The 21,299-nt window shown below is 43.1% G+C and overlaps 2 protein-coding genes and 1 long non-coding RNA gene across 3 annotated transcripts in view; all 3 read right to left on the bottom strand.

The window, feature by feature from the left end:
- Window positions 1-1,225: 1,225 nt before the first annotated feature.
- LOC145879450 (uncharacterized) lies at window positions 1,226-7,833 on the bottom strand. The gene is made up of 2 exons (XM_082974917.1): window positions 4,211-7,833; window positions 1,226-3,280 (listed from the first exon to the last, which is right to left on the bottom strand). Exons 1-2 carry the CDS (start codon window positions 4,293-4,295, stop codon window positions 3,033-3,035), a joined length of 333 nt encoding a protein of 110 aa, XP_082831043.1. The 5' UTR covers window positions 4,296-7,833; the 3' UTR covers window positions 1,226-3,032.
- Window positions 7,834-7,890: 57 nt separating this feature from the next.
- Window positions 7,891-10,410, bottom strand: LOC106604120 (inactive tyrosine-protein kinase 7-like). The gene is made up of 3 exons (XM_082961115.1): window positions 10,392-10,410; window positions 9,051-9,192; window positions 7,891-8,424 (listed from the first exon to the last, which is right to left on the bottom strand). Exons 1-3 carry the CDS (start codon window positions 10,408-10,410, stop codon window positions 8,283-8,285), a joined length of 303 nt encoding a protein of 100 aa, XP_082817241.1. The 3' UTR covers window positions 7,891-8,282.
- A 228-nt stretch (window positions 10,411-10,638) lies between these two features.
- LOC145879451 (uncharacterized) overlaps window positions 10,639-21,299 on the bottom strand; it is a 51,306-nt gene continuing 40,645 nt past the window's right edge. Inside the window, exon 2 of the long non-coding RNA XR_014392253.1 lies at window positions 10,639-20,186. This is a non-coding gene — a long non-coding RNA (uncharacterized LOC145879451). The remainder of the gene's footprint in view (window positions 20,187-21,299) is intronic.

Genomic DNA, 21,299 nt, shown 5'->3' with positions numbered 1-21,299 from the left:
CACCCAACTATCTACAACTGATTTTATCTTAGTTAAAATACTTAATTAGCAAAATTGTTAGCATAGCAAGTATGCTAATTTATCTTTCTAACTACAGTAGCTAGCAACCGACAGGGCAACTTTAAGTGAGCAGCATACCCCATAGTGTGGGAGAGTTGCCAAGCAAATTAGCAAACTAAACAGGCTAGCTAGAAATCTAACTAGCTAGTTACTCTCTGACCTATGCTGGAACATTGGTAACATTGTGAAGACAACCTGTCTGCCTCTAGAGAGCAGTTAAGCAAGCTAACGCGCCACACCTGCCAATTGTCATCCTTACCTCCAAGTGTTTCTTCAGGTTCAAAGTCAAGTCTCTGGATGTCGACAGCAGCTTTACAGTGGGCAAACAGTGAACTGTTACATTCCTGCCCTTTTCATCTTTGAACGCAAATTGTTATTTCAAGCACCATCCAAAAACATGCGCTGTGTTGGCACGCCATACCCTTTTCTTTTGTGACCGTGTATGTTGCTCAGGCAGGAAGATCAAGTAGTACTTTTTCAGTTAATGACTGACGTTAATATAAGAGGTCATTATGAAAAAAAACTGCCAATTGTTTCATGGACTTTTTTCTGCAAACATCCCTTCTAAATTTGAAAGTAATTATCTACTTTTTAATAAAAGTATCGGTAATCTGATTACAATATTTGTGCTGGTCATGTAACCCGTTACTACCCAATACCTGTGTGTGTGCTCATTCTCGCTTGTGTACGTGTCTGCATCTGTGCTCGCTCACGCGTGTATGCTCACTTGTGTGTACCTTTACCAGCTCACTCTGATAAACCTAACCCTGGAAGAGAATGTTGGCCTAACTGCTAACACTACTACTACTATTTAAAACTAAAGACAAACTTGGTAAATAGAGGTGAAATTATGTAAGTAAATGAAAATGTGTTCCAAGTGTTTACTCCAGCAATTGCTTTACAGCGTACGGCTGTACTTGACGCTCTCAATTACGACTTACTCCTCAAACAGGTGTAACTACCTTACCCATTGTAGTGATTGTGTGTAGGTCTGCCCTGGGGAAGTGAAGCTCGTCATTGGTACTGCTATGGCGTTTCTCTTCTACCGCCACCTCTTCCTGGATCTCAGCTGTGGTGTGGCTATTCTGCCCTTGAATTGCGTTCCCATGCAAAACTAAACAGATAGCTAACAACTAAGTCTTCAATAAAACTCCCAAGGCGTGACTTTTCTTGAATTAATATATTGAAAACGCTTGTGAAACTGCAAAATACAGAAAATAATATACTTCAATATTCAATTCAAATCGACATATTGTAGCTGTACATTATACATTTCAAGTTACAGTTGCATAAATACAAAGCACGTGCCAAGGTACCATGTATCTGGCATGACGCCAAACCATATAGCTAATTGTTACTCATGGTAATTGGCTAACTCCTTTCATTACTCTAATGTACAACCATCTCTGTAGAACAACAAAGCATATTACACTAGAAACAGTAACAAACTACAGTATTGTATATTTTACAATTCGTTTGCATGTCACACGAGCAAAGTAATACAGCTGACGGCATACATGAAAGGCAAGGCAATGTGTGAGTAAATGCAACCAACATTGATATGTAAGCAATTCTATCAATAACAAGATTATCATCACTAGCTAAATGCTTGAATCGAACTTACAAATATTTTTCGAAGCTGAAGCGTGACAAGAGAACAGCACTGAAAGACCTGCACCGTAGCGTTGTTTTTAGCTGCTTCTCGGCGTCTCTTCCTGTTTCCTTACAGTCTAAGTACCATAAAGCTCCACTAGGGGGCAAATAACACCATGGAACACAATGAAAATCCATCTTAACCACTGTAATAAAATGATCTGTTTCCTTCTAACAGGATGGCAGCACAGTGGCCATTCTGCTGCACAGCTCTTCCTGGTGGACAGCAACCACATTACACAATTTGCATGTCTGAGATTGACTATATTGCAGTCGGACTGCACAAAATCACTGATCTACAAATCACCTTGCATCCCAAATAACTACTCATTATGTGATCAAGATAAGCAATTCTGCACCTCGCCTTGGCCAAAATGATCCCCTGAAACACTGTGTCATGTGATTTGAAATCCACAAGAACTAAGCATAGTAAAAAGTGCACAGTAACATGGGCAGATATTGCCCACTACAAATTAAACATACTCAAGCCTTTATGATTGGAAACATGATAATATTTTGAAATCAGAGTAAAGATCCTTGAGTGCACAACCCCCACTTTAAGAGCTGAGCACTTTAGGGGCAAAACTGAGATTAGTGTTGGGTTGTACAGATGAGAGGGAACAAGTGGAGACATTATAGGTGGATTAACTTCACAAACAAATGCTTTTAGTTTTTAAAGAGCACCCCAGTTTATTTTCCTTAATCTTTAAGACTCTCACCAAATTACAAGACTATGTAACACTCAAAACCCAGGTATGTATGTGACTATTGCATTTTCCTTGCAATGCTCTTGGTAGCCACAAGGTGGTGGCATGTCAACTGGATATGAGTGAGTACAAAATGTTCAACATAGGGGCAGAGTTTGATGTAGGTAGGAGCATTCAGACACAGACTAATAAATAAATGTTTATTCTGTGACTCACACGGACACAACTACTTGCCAGACACGTAGCATACACAAGATGATAGCAAATATTGCATTTACTCAGAAACCCACTGTCAATCGACGCTCCCTTTCTCCCTATCCATACTATTAAACTTGAATGCACGCACGTACACATCCACCCACCCGCCCGCATGCTCCCACACACACCTACCTACCTACCTACCCACCCACCCAGCACCATGTTACCCAACACACTCCACACCTACCAACCTCCCCACTTAATTGGCATCTTAATTGGGGAGGAGGGGCTCATGGTAATGGCTGGAGTGGAATAGGTGGAATGGTATCAAAAATACATCAAACACATGGCTTCCATGTGTTTAATGCCATACCATTTTCTCCGTTCCAGACATTATTATGAGCAGTCCTCCCCTCAGCAGCCTCCACTACCCCACACACACAGCCATCCTCCCAACTCACTGTTAAGACACTCCATCTCAGGCTCCTCTCCCTGCTGGCCCTTCTGCAGTCTCTTGGCGTTGCGTTTCTTCTTGCAGTAGAACATGAGGCCCAGCACCACAATGATGTAGGCCACGGCTGCCCCCACAGACAGACTTATAGTCTGGATCATCTTATAGGGTGCCTTCTCCTCGTGGTCCACCAATGTCTGCACTGGTTTCTCTGACAAAAACCGAGGAAAGAAGACCGAGGAAAGAGGACATAGGGTTATTTATTCATGTAGGTTGATGAGAGCAATTCCCTTTGTTAAACATGGTTAGTTGTGTTAAAGTTGACGTGATAGTTCATCAGATGTTACTTTTATTTATCCATGTAGGTTATTGAGAATACATTCCCATAAACTATAACGGCCTGTTTTACTGTAACAGAGCAGGTTGTTTGAACCTCTTCAGCGTCTGATCCCGTTAGCGGGATCAAAATCCAGCGAAAAATCATATCGCCAATTAGCATTAAAAAAAATCATAATTTAAAAAAAATATATATATATTTTTTTTTTTTTTTTTTATAGATACACCTCTCCTGAATCGACCCACGTCGTCCGATTTCAAAAAGGTTTTACAGGAAAAACAAATCATTAGATTATGTTAGATGAGTCCATCGTAAAAAGCAGCAACATAGCCATTTTCCGACCAACCACTTGCATCACAAATAACCCAAAAACAGCTAAATGCAGCACTAACCTTTTACAAACTTCATCAGATGACACACCTAGGACATCATGTTATACAATGCATACATTCTTTTGTTCAATAAAGGTCATATTTATATATAAAAACAGCATTTTACATCGGCGCGTAACGTTGACTGACTATTTTCCCCTCAAATGCGTCCCGGGAAACAGCGCATAATTCCATTTATTACTATTCGAAAACGATTTTTTAAATTTATATTGTCAATTTAACATTTATAGATGAATATCTCTTGAGAACACCTGTCATACCAGATTTTAAATTAACTTTACTGGGTAATCACACTTTGCAATAAAAGGAGATGCGATACACAGAAAATGAGCTAATAAACCGAGCTCGGCGCCATCTTGGAACAATCGCATGTCACATCTCATCTTGTATAATATTGTCAATAATCGCCTACCTTTAGTTGTCTTCATCAGAAAGCACTTCCAGGAATCCCAGGTCCACAACAGATGTATTTTCGGTCGAAAAAGTCCTTCCTTCATGTTCCATTAGCCTGCTGTTGGTAGCGCGTCCTAGGGCTCTCTCCAAATTCTCCGACGTGCGCAGCCTGAAGTTTCACCTGTAGGTTCGATCAAACATGTCAAACGTTGTAAAACATTAATCTTCAGGGCCTGTAACACCAAGAGAGCCAATAAGATTCGAGGGGGATGATTTCATTGTGTTTCAAACCGTTTACAAAGGTGGGGGTAGACATGGCCGCCGGCGTCATAATGGTGATGGCCCATCCCCTGTGACCAATTTCCAATGCGTGTCATTCACTGAGTTTCGACTGTATAAGGCTCAAACCACTGTGAAAAGACTGGCGACATCTAGTGGAAGCAATAGGAAGTGCTCACTGAACCATTGTTAACGGTGTGATTAATAGGGAAAGATGAGAAGTCGAGTCCACAATTCAGAATTCCACTTCCTGTTTCAATCGGTCTCGGGGTTTTGACTGCCATTTGAGTTCTGTTATACTCACAGACACCATTCAAACAGTTTTAGAAACTTTAGGGTGTTTTCTATCCATATATAATAAGTATATGCATGCCCTAGCTTCTGAGTTTGATTAGTAGGCCGTTGAAAATGGGAACGATTTTTTTTCTAAATGCGCTGTGGTGCCCCCTATCCTAGGGTATCCTCAAGAGGTTTTAAGTTTGTCAGATTTTTCAGAATCTCAAAATTGGTCAAATGGCAAGATGAGTTCATGACTTATGCCATCTGTTGAGTAGATCCAGCTATATGCCTTAATCCCAAATGAAAGACAAAGATAGTCTAATTTCTTCAGTATCATTTTAAATAATGCTCTTTTCCAGTCATTTGGGATTGAGATGTCATATACACAACAGATGACATGAGACATGGTTGGACAGATCTCAGCTTGGAATGTTTTTTAATCAGGTACCCACTGCTTGAGAAAATACTGTTGTGTGTCCATCCAAGCAAAATTGAATACACAGCATATGGTTCAATCAAGTTAAGAACTGTTAGTTATGAACTTTCTTTTCTTTGTTCGGCAAACTGGCCCAGAAAAAAAGATTTCACACACATCATCGATTCATAACCAGAGCTTTAAAAACTAGAACAAAATGCTAAATGAATTGTCTCCCCTACAATAAACTACTTCTGCAAACTAAATTGTTTGCTTACCTTAACTCCTCAAAGGGAGATGTTTGGATAATAAAATACCCTTATCAACCTATTTTAAGCTACAAGCCAAGCACAAGAAGGCGTCAGTGTGTGAGAGCGGGTTGATTAAATCTAGGGTCTGTCCAGTCCATGTCACCTTACTGATGGCCCTGGCATCACAGGTTATTAGAATGCTCAGATGGCTGAGCGGTTAATTACAGTCCTCATCCAGTCTTCGTGATTACTGCACGCACGCACACACACACGTAATATGGTGTTGGTGGCATCCCGTTTCAGCCGTGTGTTTGTTTGTGTGCGTGTGAGGGAGAGAGACTCACCCACTACATACAGTCGTGGGCAAAAGTTTTGAGAATGACACAAATAATTATTGCCACAAAGTTTGCTGCTTCAGTATCTTTAGATATTTTTGTTAGATGTTACTATGGAATACTGAAGTATAATTACAAGCATTTCATAAGTGTCAAAGGCTTTTATTGACAATTACATGAAGTTGATGCAAAGAGTCAATATATGCAGTGTTGACCCTTCTTTTACAAGACCTCTGCAATCCGCCCTGGCATGCTGTCAATTAACTTCTGGGCCACATCCTGACTGATGGCAGCCCATTCTTGCATAATCAATGCTTGGAGTTTGTCAGAATTTGTTGGTTTTTGTTTGTCCACCTGCCTTTTGAGGATTGACCACAAGTTCTCAATGGGATTAAGGTCTGGGAAAGTCTTCGCCTCACTGTGCATGCAGATGCACTCACACCTGCCTGCTGCCATTCCTGAGCAAGCTCTGTACTGGTGGTGCCCCGATCCCGCAGCTGAATCAACTTTAGGAGACTGTCCTGGCGCTTACTGGACTTTCTTGGGCGCCCTGAAGCCTTCTTCACAACAATTGAACCGCTCTCCTTGAAGTTCTTGATGATCCAATAAATGTTTGATTTAGGTGCAATCTTACTGGCAGCAATATCCTTGCCTGTGAAGCCCTTTTTGTGCAAAGCAATGATGACAGCACGTGTTTCCTTCCAGGTAACCATGGTTGACAGGGGAAGAACAATGATTCCAAGCACCACCCTCCTTTTGAAGCTTCCAGTCTGTTATTCAAACTCAATCAGCAGGGCAGAGTGATCTCCAGCCTTGTCCTCGTCAACACTCACACCTGTGTTAACCTGTTTGGGATAGGGGGCAGTATTTTCACGTCCGGATAAAAAACGTACCCGATTTAATCTGGTTACCACTCCTACCCAGTAACTAGAATATGCATATACTTATTACATATGGATAGAAAACACCCTAAAGTTTCTAAAACTGTTTGAATGGTGTCTGTGAGTATAACAGAACTCATTTGGCAGGCAGAAACCTGAGAAGATTTCATGCAGGAAGTGGCCTGTCTGACAAGGTGTTGTTGTTCTTGCTTCTGTTTATTGAAGAGTCAGGATCTTAGCTGTAACGTGACATTTCCTAGGGCTCCAATAGGCTCTCAGAGCCCGGGAAAAACCTGAACGATGACGAGGCAGCCTCAGGCTGAAACACATAATCGCCTTTGCCAAGTGGCCCATCAGAGGACAATGGAATTAGGCGCGTGCCCGATTCGACCCAGTGATATATTTTCCTTCGGCTGTTTATCTAATTGCAGATTCCCGGTCGGAATATTATCGCTTTTTTACGAGAAAAATGGCATAAAAATTGATTTTAAACAGCGGTTGACATGCTTCGAAGTACGGTAATGAAATATTTAGAAGTCTTTTGTCACGAAATGCGCCTTGCGCACGACCGTTATTTACCATTGGGATAGTGTCTGGGACGCACGAACAAAACGTCGCTGTTGGAACATAACTATGGATTATTTTGGACCAAACCTACATTTGTTATTGAAGTAGAAGTCCTGGGAGTGCATTCTGACGAAGAACAGGAAAGGTAAGACCATTTTTCTTATAGTAAATCTGATATTGGTGAGTGCTAAACCTGCTGGGTGTCTAAATAGCTAGCCCTGTGATGCCGGGCTATGTACTTAGAATATTGCAAAATGTGCTTTCACCGAAAAGCTATTTTAAAATCGGACATATCGAGTGCATAGAGGAGTAATGTATCTATAATTCTTAAAATAATTGTTATGCTTTTTGTGACCGTTTATCGTGAGTAATTTAGTAAATTGTTAGTAAATTCGCCGGAAGTTTGCGGGGGGTATGCTAGTTCTGAACGTCACATGCTAATGTAAAAAGCTGTTTTTTGATGTAAATATGAACTTGATTGAACAAAACATGCATGTATTGTATAACATAATGTCCTAGGTGTGTCATCTGATGAAGATCATCAAAGGTGAGTGCTGCATTTAGCTGTCTTCTGGGTTTTTGTGACATTATATGCTAGCTTGAAAAATGGGTGTCTGATTATTTCTGGCTTGGTACTCTGCTGACATAATCTAATGTTTTGCTTTCGTTGTAAAGCCTTTTTGAAATCGGACAGTGTGGTTAGATTAACGAGAGTCTTGTCTTTAAATAGCTGTAAAATAGTCATATGTTTGAGAAATTGAAGTAATAGGATTTTTAAGGTATTTGAAAATCGCGCCACAGGCTTCAACTGGCTGTTACGTAGGTGGGACGAATTCGTCCCGCCTAGCCCATAGAGGTTAACGAGAGAATCACCGACATGATGTCAGCTGGTCCTTTTGTGGCAGGGCTGAAATGCAGTGGAAATGTTTTTGGGGGGGTTTCAGGTCATTTGCATGGCAAAGAGGGAATTTGAAATGAATTGCAATTCATCTGATCACTCTTCATAACATTCTGGAGTATATGCAAATTGCCATCATACAAACTGAGGCAGCAGACTTTGTGAAAATTAATATTTGTGTCATTCTCAAAACTTTTGGCCATGACTGTAGAGCTGTGCCACGACGTCACTGATGCTGCAGCTGTTTCCGGCAGTGCAGGTGTACTTGGCTGTGTCGTCCGTGGTGACATCAGTTATCACCATAGAGTCATTGGGCATTATCTGGAACCTGAGAAAGAGAGAGAGAGTGGGGGATAGAAAGAGAGAGAGTGAGATAGAAAGAGAGAGAGAAAAATAGTGATAGAGAGAGAGAAAGAAATTGTGAAATAAAGTTACACAGTATGATGAGGCTTTATCCCTTGTTCCATTGATTGCCTCCTTCTGATACACAAGAATGGCCTTGAAAATATGCCTGAGGTGAGTGGCTTGGACTTATTCACATGCTCCACATCAAGTGACTTCTTCACTGTTCATTGATTGATTCCTGAAAGCTATCTATCATGGAACATTATTCTCCAGTTCACTGCAGTATCTGTATCGTAAATAGTATCCAAGAATAAATTCCATTCTAGTAATTTAGCAGATGCACTTAGAGTTGCCCAGTGTGCAGTGTCTCTCCTTTCACGTTGTGCAATACACTTTTCAGCTCTGTATCTTCATTTGTTCATGTTTCAGTCAACAAGTTGAAGAAAATGCTGTTTTTGTGATTACACTTTTTATAGATTTTCCAAAAAAATACACAAAAACACATTGTGGTGCAATGCAATCCAGTCCTTTTTATTCCCAGCACCACAAAGGGAGGAAATGTTGTTGTGTGTTGTTATTGTCTCTACAAGACTGTGTGTAAAGCCTTACCTCCTGCTGGTGTCCAGCACTTTGTCCTTGACCATCCACTGGATGTGGGGCTCAGGGTCTGATGTGGCCTGGCAGTGTAGGATGGCTCTGTGGCCCTGGTACACTGTGGTGTTCTCTGGCTCCAGCTTGAAGGTGATATACACTACACACGCACGCACGTACACACACACACACACACACCATTAAAATCCAGACGGAAAATATTTACACAAGAAGCACCTTATATCACACACTTCTTGTGTAAATATTTTCCTTCTGGATTTTAATGATTTGTATGTACACTGAATACAGTACTGTCTGCAAACTCCTCCAGAGTCAAATAATGGAGTTTCGCTGAGCAACTATATTTATTATGGCCAGATGAGACCAAAATGGAGCTCTTTGGCATCAACTCAACTCGCCGTGTTTGGAGGAGGAGGAATGCTGCCTATGACCCCAAGAACTCCATCCCCACTGTCAAACATGGAGGTGGAAACATTATGCTTTGGGGGTGTTTTTCTGCTAAGGGGACAGGACAACTTCACCGCATCAAAGGGGCGATGGACGGGGCCATGTACCGTCAAATCTTGGGTGAGAACCTCCTTCCCTCAGCCAGGGCATTGAAAATGGGTCGAGGATGGGTATTCCAGCATGACAACGACCCAAAACACACGGCCAAGGCAACAAAGGAGTGGCTCAAGAAGAAGCACATTAAGGTCCTGGAGTGGCCTAGCCAGTCTCCTCACCTTAATCTCATAGAAAATCTGTGGAGGGAGCTGAAGGTTCGAGTTGCCAAACGTCAGCCTCGAAACCTTGATGACTTGGAGAAGATCTGCAAAGAGGAGTGGGACAAAATCCCTCCTGAGATGTGTGCAAACCTGGTGGCCAACTACAAGAAACGTCTGACCTCTGTGATTGCCAACAAGGGTTTTGCCACCAAGTACTAAGTCATGTTTTGCAGAGTTTTGTATGTTTTGCAACTCTGTATACTACTCCTGTGAAAGGAGTAGTATACAGAGTTGTTCGAGACCTTCAGTTTCTTGGCAATTTCTCGCATGGAATAGCCTTCATTTCTCAAAACAATAATAGACTGATGAGTTTCAGAAGAAAGTTATTTGTTTCTTGCCATTTTGAGCCTGTAATCGAACCCACAAATGCTGATGCTCCAGATACTGAAATAGTCTAAAGAAGGCCAGTTATATTGCTTCTTTAACCAGAACAACAGTTTTCATCTGTGCTAACGTAATTGCAAAAGGGTTTTCTAATGATCAATAAGCCTTTTCAAATGATAAACTTGGATTAGCTAACACAACGTGCCATTGGAACACAGGAGTGATGGTTGCTGATAATGGGCCTCAGTACGCGTTTGTAGATATTCCATAAAATAATCTGCCGTTTCCAGCTACAACAGTCATTTACAACATTAACAATGTCTACACTGTATTTCTGATCAATTTGATGTTATTTAAAAAAAATGAAAAATAATAATAAAAAAAATAATCGACTAAATTGGCTTTTCTTTCAAAATCAAGGACATTTCTAAGTTGACCCCAAACTTTTGAACGATAGTGTACACACACATTACCAGTCAAAAGTCTGGACACACCTACTCATTCCAAGGTTATTCTTTATTTTTACTATTTTCTACATTGTAGAATAATAGTGAAGACGTCAAAACGATGAAATAACACATATGGAATCATGTAGTTACCCAAAAAGTGTTAAACAAGTAAAAATATACTTGAGATTCTTCAAAGTAGCCCCCCTTTTCCTTGATGACAGCGTTGCACACTCTTGGCATTCTCTCAACCAGCTTCATGAGGGAGTCACCTGGAATGCATTTCAATTGTGGAATTTCTTTCCATAATGCTTTTGAGCCAATCAGTTGTGTTGTGACAAGGTAGGGGAGGTATACAGAAGATAGCTCTATTTTGTAAAAGACCAAGTCCATATTATGGCAAGAACAGCTCAAATAAGCAAAGAGAAATGACAGTCCATCATTGCTTTAAGACATGAAGGTCAGTCAATGTGGAAACTGTCAAGAACTTCTGAAGTTTCTACAAGTGCAGTCGCAAAAACCATCAAGCGCTATGATGAAACTGGCTCTGATGAGGACCGCCACAGGAAAGGAAGACCCAGAGTTACCTCTGCTGTAGAGGATAAGTTCATTAGAGCTAACTGCTTCAGAGTTCAAGTAACAGACATCTCAACGTCAACTGTTCAGAGGAGACTGCGTGAATCGGGCCTTCATGGTCAAAATGCTGCAAAGAAACCACTACCAAAGGACACCAATAAGAAAAGACTTGCTTGGGCCAAGAAACACGAGCAATGGACATTAGAGTGCTGAAAATCTGTCCTTGGTCTGATGAGTCCAAATTTGAGATTTCTGGTTCCAACCGCCATGTCTTTATTAGACGCAAAATAGGTGAATGAATGATCTCTGCATGTGTGGTTCCCACCGTGAAGCATGGAGGGGCAGGTGTGATGGTGCTTTGCTGGTGACACTGTCAGTGATTTTATTTAGAATTCAAGGCATACTTAACCAGCATGGCTACCACAGCATTCTGCAGTGATACGCCATGCTATCTGGTTTGCTCTTAGTGGGACTTTCATTTGTTTTTCAACAGGACAATGACCCAACACACCTCCAGGGTGTGTAAGGGATATTTGATCAAGAAGGAGAGTGATGGAGTGCTGCAACAGATGACCTGGCCTCCACAATCACCCAACCTCAACCCAACTGAGATGGTTTGGGATGAGTTGGACCGCAGAGTGACGGAAAAGCAGCCAACAAGTGCTCAGCATATGTGGGAACTGCTTCAAGACTGTTGGAAAAGCATTCCAAGTAAAGCTGGTTGAAAGAATGCCAAGAGTGTGCAAAGCTGTCATCAAGGCAAAGGATGGCTACCTTGAAGAATCAAAAAAATGTTTTGACTTGTTTAACATTGTTTTGGTTACTACATGATTCCATATGTGTTATTTCATAGTTTATGTCTTCACTATTATTCGAAAATGTAGAAAATAGTTAAAACAAAGAAAAACTCTTGAATGAGTAGGTGTGTCCAAACTTTTGACTGGTACTGTATATATTTTTGGGGGGTATTTTACACCCTTTTTCTCCCCAATTTCGTGATATCAAATTGCAATCTTGTCTCATCGCTGCAACCCCCCCCCCCTCGGGCACGGGAGAGGCAAAGGTCGAGTCATGCGTCCTCCGAAACATGACCTGCCAAACTACGGTTCTTAACACCTACCCGCTTAACCCGGAAGCCAGCTACACTAATGTGTCGGAAGAAACACTGTTCAACTGATGACCGAAGTCAGTCTAAAGGCACCCGGCCCGCCACAAGGAGTCACTAGAGCGCGGTGAGCCAAGTAAATCTTCCCCTAACCTGGACGACGCTGGGCCAACTGTGCGCCACCCTATGGGACTCCCGGTCACGGCTGGTTGTGACACAGCTTGGGATCGAACCCGGGTCTGTAGTGATGCCTCAAGCACTGCGATGCAGTGCCTTAGACTGCTGCATCACTCGAGAGGCCCAGGCTATTTTTGTTTTATCTTATTTTCTTTGATCTGCATGTTTCTTTTATACTTGATTTAGTTCAAGATCTCGTTATCTGATACTGTACACATTTACAGTACTTGTAAATACTTAATGGAAATCAAACTATTTTTGAAATGGACATGGCATCCAATGCATCTTAAATAATACAAATATGTAGCAAAAAGGGAGTAGGCACGACGCTGGCTTGGAAAAAGCATCTTGCCTTCGACTGGCAGCTGTAGTGTCGCGGGCGGGAGAAGAGCGTTTGGGCTGTGTGAGGGAAAACGGCAGGAGCACAGCTGCCGCTTGACAAAGCATCATATCATGGTTGCCCCGTATATGAGGCGATGGGCAAAAAAGCTGTCACACGGCGCACGACCACTCTGGAGGGACGCTGGCTTCACGATTGCTCATTGATAACTGGGCTGTTGCTATTTCAACACCGAGGCAATATAAAAAGTCTGCCCATCTTTCTTGTCTTTGCCCCAGGGGACGAATGCCAACAAGATCTGAGTGCTTCTGTTAGGGAACCCTGAAGGGAATTCCATTTCCACAACCTGTTTGAGGTAAGAGATTCTGAGTGGTCTTCTTTGAAATAATACAGGCGATGTCTTGTATGCCCCCTACAAACAAGATGGCGCCAACAGAGATGGTCGCCTCGCTTCAGGTCCTTAGGAAACTATGCAATTTTTTTTAAATATATATTATTTTATGTATTTCTTACATTGTTAGCCCAGGAAATCTCAAGTGTTAATCTCAATCTCAAGTGTTATTACATACAGCCGGGAAGAACTATTGCATATAAAAGCAATGACAATTTACCAACATTACGATCAGGAATACGTCTTTCGCAAAGCAGATCCTTTGTTCGGACCTCCACCCTGGACATGGGATCTTATCCCAGAGCCCGACCCAAAACAACGCAGTCGCTGCAGGAGAGGCAGACGGAGCGGCCTACTGGTCAGACTCAGAAGGCGAGCACACCATCCACCGCTCCCGAGCATATTATCTACAAAAATATTTCTCTTTGATTATTGTCACAGCCGTGTATATCCCTCCCTCAAGCAGATACCTTGTCTGCCCTGAAAGAACTTCACTGGACTCTATGTAAACTGGAAACCATACATCCTGAGGCTGCATTTATTGTAGCCAGGGATTTTAACAAAGCTAAACTGAGAACGACACTGCATAAATTCTATCAGCATATCAAATGAGTGACATGGGCTGCTAGCATTCTGGATCATTGCTACTCTAACTTCCGCAATGCATACAAAGCCCTCCCCGCCCTGCCTTAGGCAAATCTGACCATGACTCCATTTTGTTGCTCCCAGCCTATAGACAGAAACTGTAACAGGAAACGCCTGTGCTCAGGTCTGTCCAACGCTGGTCTGATCAATCGGATTCCACACTTCAGGATTGCTATGATCACGTGGACTGGGATATATTCCGGATAGCCTCAGACAACAACAACATTGATGTATACGTGGACTCGGTGAGCGAGTTTATTAGCAAGTGCATCGGAGATGTCGTACCCACTGTGACTATTAAAACATTTCCTAACCTGAAACCGTGGAATGCTGGCAGCATTCGCGCAAAACAAAGCGCGAACCACCGCCTTTAATCATAGCAATGCGACTGGAAACATGACCCGAATACAAACAGTGCAGCTATTCCCTCTGCAAGGTAATCAAACAAGCAAAGTGTCAGTATAGAGACAAAGTAGTCGCAATTCAGCGGCTCAAAACACGAGACGTATGTGGCAGGGTCTACAGTCAATCCCGGATTACAAAAAGAAAACCAGCCCCGTCGCGGACATTGACGTCTTGCTCCAAGACAAATTAAACAACTTCTTTGCTCACTTTGAGGACAATACAGTGCCGCTGACATGGCCCGCTACCAAAGCCTGTGGGCTCTCCTTCTCAACGCGAGTAAAACGTTTAAACGTGTTAACCCTCGCAAGGCTGCCGGCCCAGAAGGCATCCCTAGCCGCATCATCAGAGCATGCGCAGACCAGCTGGCTGGTGTGTTGACATAATCAATCCCTATCCCAGTCTGTTGTCGCCACATGCTTCGAGATGGCCACCATTGGTCCTGTTCCCAAGAAAGCTAAGGCAACTGAACTAAATCGCCCTGTTGCACTCACTTGTCATCATGAAGTGCTTTGAGTGACTAGTCAAGGAGCATATCACCTCCATTCTACCTGATACCCTAGACCCGCTCCAATTTGCTTACTGCCCCAATAGGTCCACTGACAATGCAATCGCCATCACACTGCACACTGCCCTATCCCATCTGGACAAGAGGAATACCTAATGTAAGAATGCTGTTCATTAACTACAGCTCAGCATTTAATACCATAGTACCCTCCAAACTCATCATTAAGCTCGAGACCCTGGGTCTCGACCCTGCCCTGTGCAACTGGGTCCTGGACTTCACCCCAGGTGGTGAAGGTAGGAAACAACATCTCCACCCCGCTGATCCTCAACACTGGGGCCCCACAAGGGTGCGTTCTCAGCCCTCTCCTGTACTCACTGTTCATCCATGACTGTGTGGCCATGCATGTTTCCAACTCAATCACCAAGTTTGCAGATGACACTACAGTGGTAGGCTTGATTACCAACAGCAACGAGACGGCCTACAGGGAGGAGGTGAGGGCTCTCGGAGTGTTGTGTCAGGAAAATAAATTACCTCTCACTCAACGTCAACAAAACTAAGATGATTGTGGACTTCAGGAAACAGCAGAGGTAGCAGCCCTCATCCACATTGACGGGAGAAAGTGGAAAGCTTCAAGTTCCTCGGCGTACACATCACGGACAAACTGAAATGGTCCACCCACAGACAGTGTGGTGAAGAAGGCGCAACAGCGCCTCTTGAACCTTAGGAGGCTGAAGAAATTTGGCTTGTTACCTAAAACACTCAAACTTTTACAGATGACCAATCAAGAGCATCCTGTCGGGCTGTATCGCCACCTGGTACGGCAACTGCACCGCCCTCAACTGCAAGGCTCTCCAGAGGGTAGTGCGGTCTGCACAAAGCATCACCGGGGGCAAACTACCTGCCCTCCAGGACACCTACAGCACCCGATGTCACAGGAAGGCCAAAAAGATCACCAAGGACAACAACCACCCGAGCCACTGCCTGTTCACCCCGATATCATCCAGAAGGCGAGGTCAGTACAGGTGCATCAAAGCTGGGACCGAGAGGCTGAAAAACAACTTCTAACGCAAGGCCATCGGACTGTTAAACAGCCATCACTAACATAGAGGCTGCTGTCAACAGACTCAAATCTCTGGCCACTTTAACAAAAGGTATCACTAGTCACCTTAAATAATGGCACTTTAATATTGTTTACATATCCTACATTACTCATCTCATATGTATATACTGTACTCTACCATCTACTGCATCTTGCCTATGCCGTACAGCAATCGCTCATCCATATAATCTCAGCAAATAAAGAAACGTCCTCTCACTGTCAACTGTGTTTATTTTCAGCAAACATAATGCGTAAATATTTGTATGAATATATGATTCAACAACTGAGACATAAACTGAACAAGTTCCACAGACATGTGACTAACAGAAATGGAATAATGTGTCCCTGAACAAAGGGGGAGTCAAAGTAACAGTCAATATCTGGTGTGGCCACCAGCTGCATTAAGTACTGCAGTGCATCTCCTCCTCATGGACTGCACCAGATTTGCCCGTTCTTGCTGTGAGATGTTACCTCACTCTTCCACCAAGGCACCTGTAAGTTCCCAGACATTTCTGGGGGGAATGGCCCTAGCCCTCACCCTCCGATCCAACAGGTCCCAGACGTGCTCAAAGGGATTGAGATCCGGGCTCTTCCCTGGCCATGGCAGAACACTGACATGCCTGTCTTGCAGGAAATCATGCACAGAACGAGCAGTATGGCTGGTGGCATTGTCATGCTGGAGGGTCATGTCAGGATGAGCCTGCAGGAAGGGTACTACAAGAGGGAGGAGGATGTCTTCCCTGTAATGCACAGCATTGAGATTGCCTGCAACGACAACAAGCTCAGTCCGATGATGCTGTGACACACCACCCCAGACCATGACGGACCCTCCACCTCCAAATCGATCCCGCTCCAGAGTACAGGCCTCGGTGTAACGCTCATTCATTCGGCAATAAACGCAAATCCGACCATCACGCCTGGTGAGACACAACCGCGACTCGTCAGTGGAGAGCACTTTTTGCCAGTCCTGTCTGGTCCAGCGACGGTGGGTTTGTGCCCACCACGTTGTTGCCGGTGATGTCTGGTGAGGACCATCCTTACAACAGGCCTACAAGCCCTCAGTCCAGTCTCTCAGCCAATTGCAGACTGTCTGAGCACTGATGGAGGGATTGTGCGTTCCTGGTGTAACTCGGACAGTTGTTGTTGCCATCCTGTACCTGTCCCGCAGGTGTGATGTTCAGATGTACCGATCCTGTGCAGGTGTTTTTACACGTGATCTGCCACTGCAAGGACAATCAGCTGTCCATCTTGTCTCCCTGTAGCACTGTCTTAGTGTCTCACAGTACGGACATTGCAATTAATTGTCCTGACCACATCTGCAGTCCTCGCCTCCTTGCAGCATGCCTAAGGCACGTTCACGCAGATGAGCAGGGACCCTGGACATTTTTCTTCTGGTGTTTTTCAGAGTCAGTAGAAAGGCCTCTTTAGTCTCCTAAGTTTCGATAACTGTCTTAACGACCGTTCCACAGCTGCATGTTCATTAATTGTTTGTGGTTCATTGAACAAGCATGGGAAACAGTTTTTAAACTCTTTACAATGAAGATCTGTAAAGTTATTTGGATTTTTACGAATTATCTTTGAAAGACAGGGTCCTGGAAAAAGGGATGTTATTTTTTAAGCTCAGTTTAGTTAGATTTGTGGAACTATATTGTGCAAAATGTTTCGCTCAGGCCCCACTTCTAGCACTGGAGAACATCCCGCAGACTGAGTTCCTAAAATGAAAAATAGGGTGTGTGTAATCCTATTATAATGCATGCATGAATATCATGCTGAATAGATGTTCATGTCATGGTCACCAAAATCACTGATTTACACAAAAATAATTAAGACGATAACGAATGCTAACCATAAGTTACTGTATCTGATGTTAGTGAGCATGCTAGCTAGCCCAACGGCTACATCTGAAATAAGTGTTTGCAACAATAACAGACAAGTTTAATCTTAGCGACTGTCTAAAACAGTCCAAACAACATGTAAGCCTGTTGGAACACATTTATTATAGAATGTATAGGCAAATCACTACGGAATCCTAGCTCTCATGATTGAAGCCTGTATCTTGCAATAATTATAACACTATTTCAGATGCAGCAGTGTTTTCAACAATAATAGCCAAATACAGCCTTAGTGACTGTCCAAGCAACCATCCAACAACACTAGACCTATTGGAACTAATAAAAAGTGTGAAGTTTTCAAGTAATTCATTACGGCAAATATAGACTATTTGGAAAGGGCTTAGTGGCCGTCAGAGCTGCAGCTTCGGCCCTCTACCCTCAGCCCTTGAATTATGTTTTACATCATCACATCTGAGTGTACCTTAAAATGCCCCTTGCCCAAGTGAGGGAGCGTGATCTGTGGCAACGTCCCTGGTGGAAATCTGGCGAGTTGTGCATAAAAACAACCAACCTAAATCTATTGATGTACCTAGCAAGCTAACATAGCACTATTGTCAGGTAGCTAGCTACAGTTACCCATAGTTGGCTAGCTAACTTTATAGTTTGGTCATTTATTCTAATACATATTCCCAAAAAATAGCTGCATTTTATAGGCTCCTCACTATGAGTCTGTCTGAGTCACTTTGAGCATCATATTCCCATTTGGCGTTGCACATTTTTTTGCTATCTAGCGTCGTTACACCATATTGTCACATACTGACAAATGCACTCGTTAATTTAAATGTGACACTTTACAGATACCAGGGTTTGACGTGACTACAGTTTGCATTGAATGGTGGGTCAAATCAACCCCGCAAGTGATCAAAGTTGTACACTCACTCACTCAAGCTAAATCTAGGGCTGAGGGCACAACTTTTGTGAACTGGACCACCATTTAAGATTGCAGTCAAACTACATCTGGTTTCGATGGGATTCCGCAGAGGGGAAAGTTGCTAGCATGAGAGCTGAGGGGGTAAAGAAAAATACTGCTATTGGACCACAACTTTCGACGGTGATGGTGGGAGTGGTTTTGTCTAATAGAATCATGGAGTTTGAGCCTTGAACAGAAAAATATTGGAGTAAGCTGACTAAATATCATTCTATAGGTTTTTGACCATCTATTTGAAATATTTACAGACGTTATTAGACCAAGACAACCAGTGCAACATATAGCAGGTAGTTCCAATGTGATCAGAAAATACAGACGGAATGTACAGTACCAGTCAAAAGTTGACACCTACTCATTCAAGGGTTATTTATTTTGACTATTTTCTAAATTGTAGAATAATAGTGAAGACATCAAAACTATGAAATAACACATATGGAATCATGGAACCAAAAAAGTGTTAAACAAATCAAAATACGTCTCTGTGTCTCACAAAGATATGGCGGGTTGGCACCAAAAATCTTACATTTGGACTCATCAGACCAAAAGGACAGATTTCCACTGGTCTAGTGTCCATTGCTCATGTTGTTTGGCCCAAGCAAGTGTTATTGGTGTCATTTAGTAGTAGTTTCTTTGCAGCAATTCGACCATGAAGGCCTGATTCACGCAGTCTCCTCTGAACAGTTGATGTTGAAATGTCTGTTACTTGAACTCATTGAAGCATGTATTTGGGTTGCAATCTGTGGTGCAGTTAACTCTAATGAACTTATCCTCAGGCAGTAGAGGTAACTCTGGGTCTTCCTTCCCTGTGGCAGTCATCATCAGAGCCAGTTTCATCATAGCGCTTGATGGTTTTTGCGACTACACTTGAAGAAAGATCTTGAAATCTTCCATATTGACTGACCTTAATGTCTTAAAGCAATGATGGACTGTCATTTCTCTTTGCTTATTTGAGCTGTTCTTGCCATAACATGGACTTGGTCTTTTACCAAATAGGGCTATCTTCTGTATACCACCCTACCTTGTCACAACACAACTGATTGGCTCAAAAGCATTAAGGAAAGAAATTCCACAAATTAACTATTAAGAAGGCACACCTGTTAATTGAAATGCATTCCAGGTGACTCCCTCATGAAGCTGGTTGAGAGAATGCCAAGAGTGTGCAAAGCTGTCATCAAGGAAAAGGGTGATTACTTTGAAGAATATAAAATATACAATAGAGAGGAACCAGGCCAGTCCTCTTCTGGCTGTGCTGGGTGGAGATTATAACAAAACATGGCCAAGATGTTGAAATGTTCATAGATGACCAGCAGGGTCAAATAATAATAATCACAGTGGTTGTAGAGGGTGCAACAGGTCAGCACCTCAGGAGTAAATGTCAGTTGGCTGGGACAGGTAGCACGTCTGGTGAACAGGTCAGGGTTCCATAGCCACAGGCAGAACAGTTGAAACTGGAGCAGCAGCACGACCAGGTGCACTGGGGACAGCAAGGAGTCATCAGGCCAGGTAGTCCTGAGGCATGGTCCTAGGGCTCAGGTCCTCCAAGAGAGAGATAGAGAAAGGAAAGAAAGAAAGAAAGAGAAAGAAAGAGAATTAGAGAGAAAGAGAATTAGAGAGAGCATACTTACATTCACACAGGACACCGGATAGACAGGAGAAATACTCCAGATGTAACAGTCTGACCCTAGCCCCTGATACAAACTATTGCAGCATAAATACTGGAGGCTGAGACAGGAGAGGTTGGGAGACACCGTGGCCCTTCCGACAATACACCCAGACACGGCCAAACAGGCAGGATATAACCCCACCCACTTTGCCAAAGCACAGCCCCCACACCACTAACTTACCATCCTGAGACAAGGCAGAGTATAGCCCACGAAGATCTCCCCCACGGCACAACCCAAGGGGGGCGTCAACCCGGACAGGAAGACCACGTCTGTGACTCAACCCACTCAAGTGACGCACCCCTCCTAGGGATGGCATAGAAGAGCAACAGTAAGCCAGTGACTCAGCCCCTGTAATAGTGTTTGAGGCAGAGAATCCCAGTGGAGAGATGGGAACCGGCCAGGCAGAGACAGCAATGGCGGTTCGTTGCTTCAGTGCCTTTCCGTTCACTCCTGGGCCGGACTACACTCAATCATAGGATCTACTGAAGAGATGAGTCTTCAATAAAGACTTAAAGGTCGAGACCGAGTCTGCGTTTCTCGCATGGATAGGCAGACCATTCCATAAAAATGGAGCTCTAAAGGAAAAAGCCCTGCCTCCAGCTGTTTGCTTAGAAATTATAGGGACAGTAAGGAGCCCTGCGTCTTGTGACCGTAGCATACGTGTAGGTATGTACGGCAGGATTAAATCAGAAAGATAGGTAGGAGCAAGCCCATGTAATGCTTTGTAGGTTAGCAATAAAACCTTGAAATCAGCCCTTGCCTTAACAGGAAGCCAGTGTAGCGAGGCTAGCACTGGAGTAATATGATAATTTTTTGGTTCTAGTCAAGATTCTAGCAGCCGTGTTTAGCACTAACTGAAGTTCATTTAGTGCTTTATCCGGGTAGCCGGAAAGTAGAGCACTGCAGTAGTCTAATCTAGAAGTGACAAAAGCATGGATACATTTTTTCTGCATAATTTTTGGACAGAAAGCGTCTGAATTTTGCA

This window comes from Salmo salar, chromosome 01 (genome assembly GCF_965601325.2).
Source record: "Salmo salar chromosome 01, fSalSal1, whole genome shotgun sequence".
NCBI lineage: Eukaryota > Metazoa > Chordata > Actinopteri > Salmoniformes > Salmonidae > Salmo > Salmo salar.
This window is presented reverse-complemented; position numbering and strand designations above follow the sequence as displayed.

Bases quoted from the DNA above. Each gene is read 5' to 3' on its own strand.
- LOC145879450 (XM_082974917.1), bottom strand. From the start codon at position 4,295: ATGAAGGAAGGACTTTTTCGACCGAAAATACATCTGTTGTGGACCTGG. The intron at 3,281-4,210 runs GTAGGCGATTAT...GGTTTTTGTCAG, and splicing joins TCTGATGAAGACAACTAAAG to AGAAACCAGTGCAGACATTG.
- LOC106604120 (XM_082961115.1), bottom strand. The intron at 8,425-9,050 runs GTAAGGCTTTAC...TCTCTTTCTCAG, and splicing joins GTGCTGGACACCAGCAGGAG to GTTCCAGATAATGCCCAATG.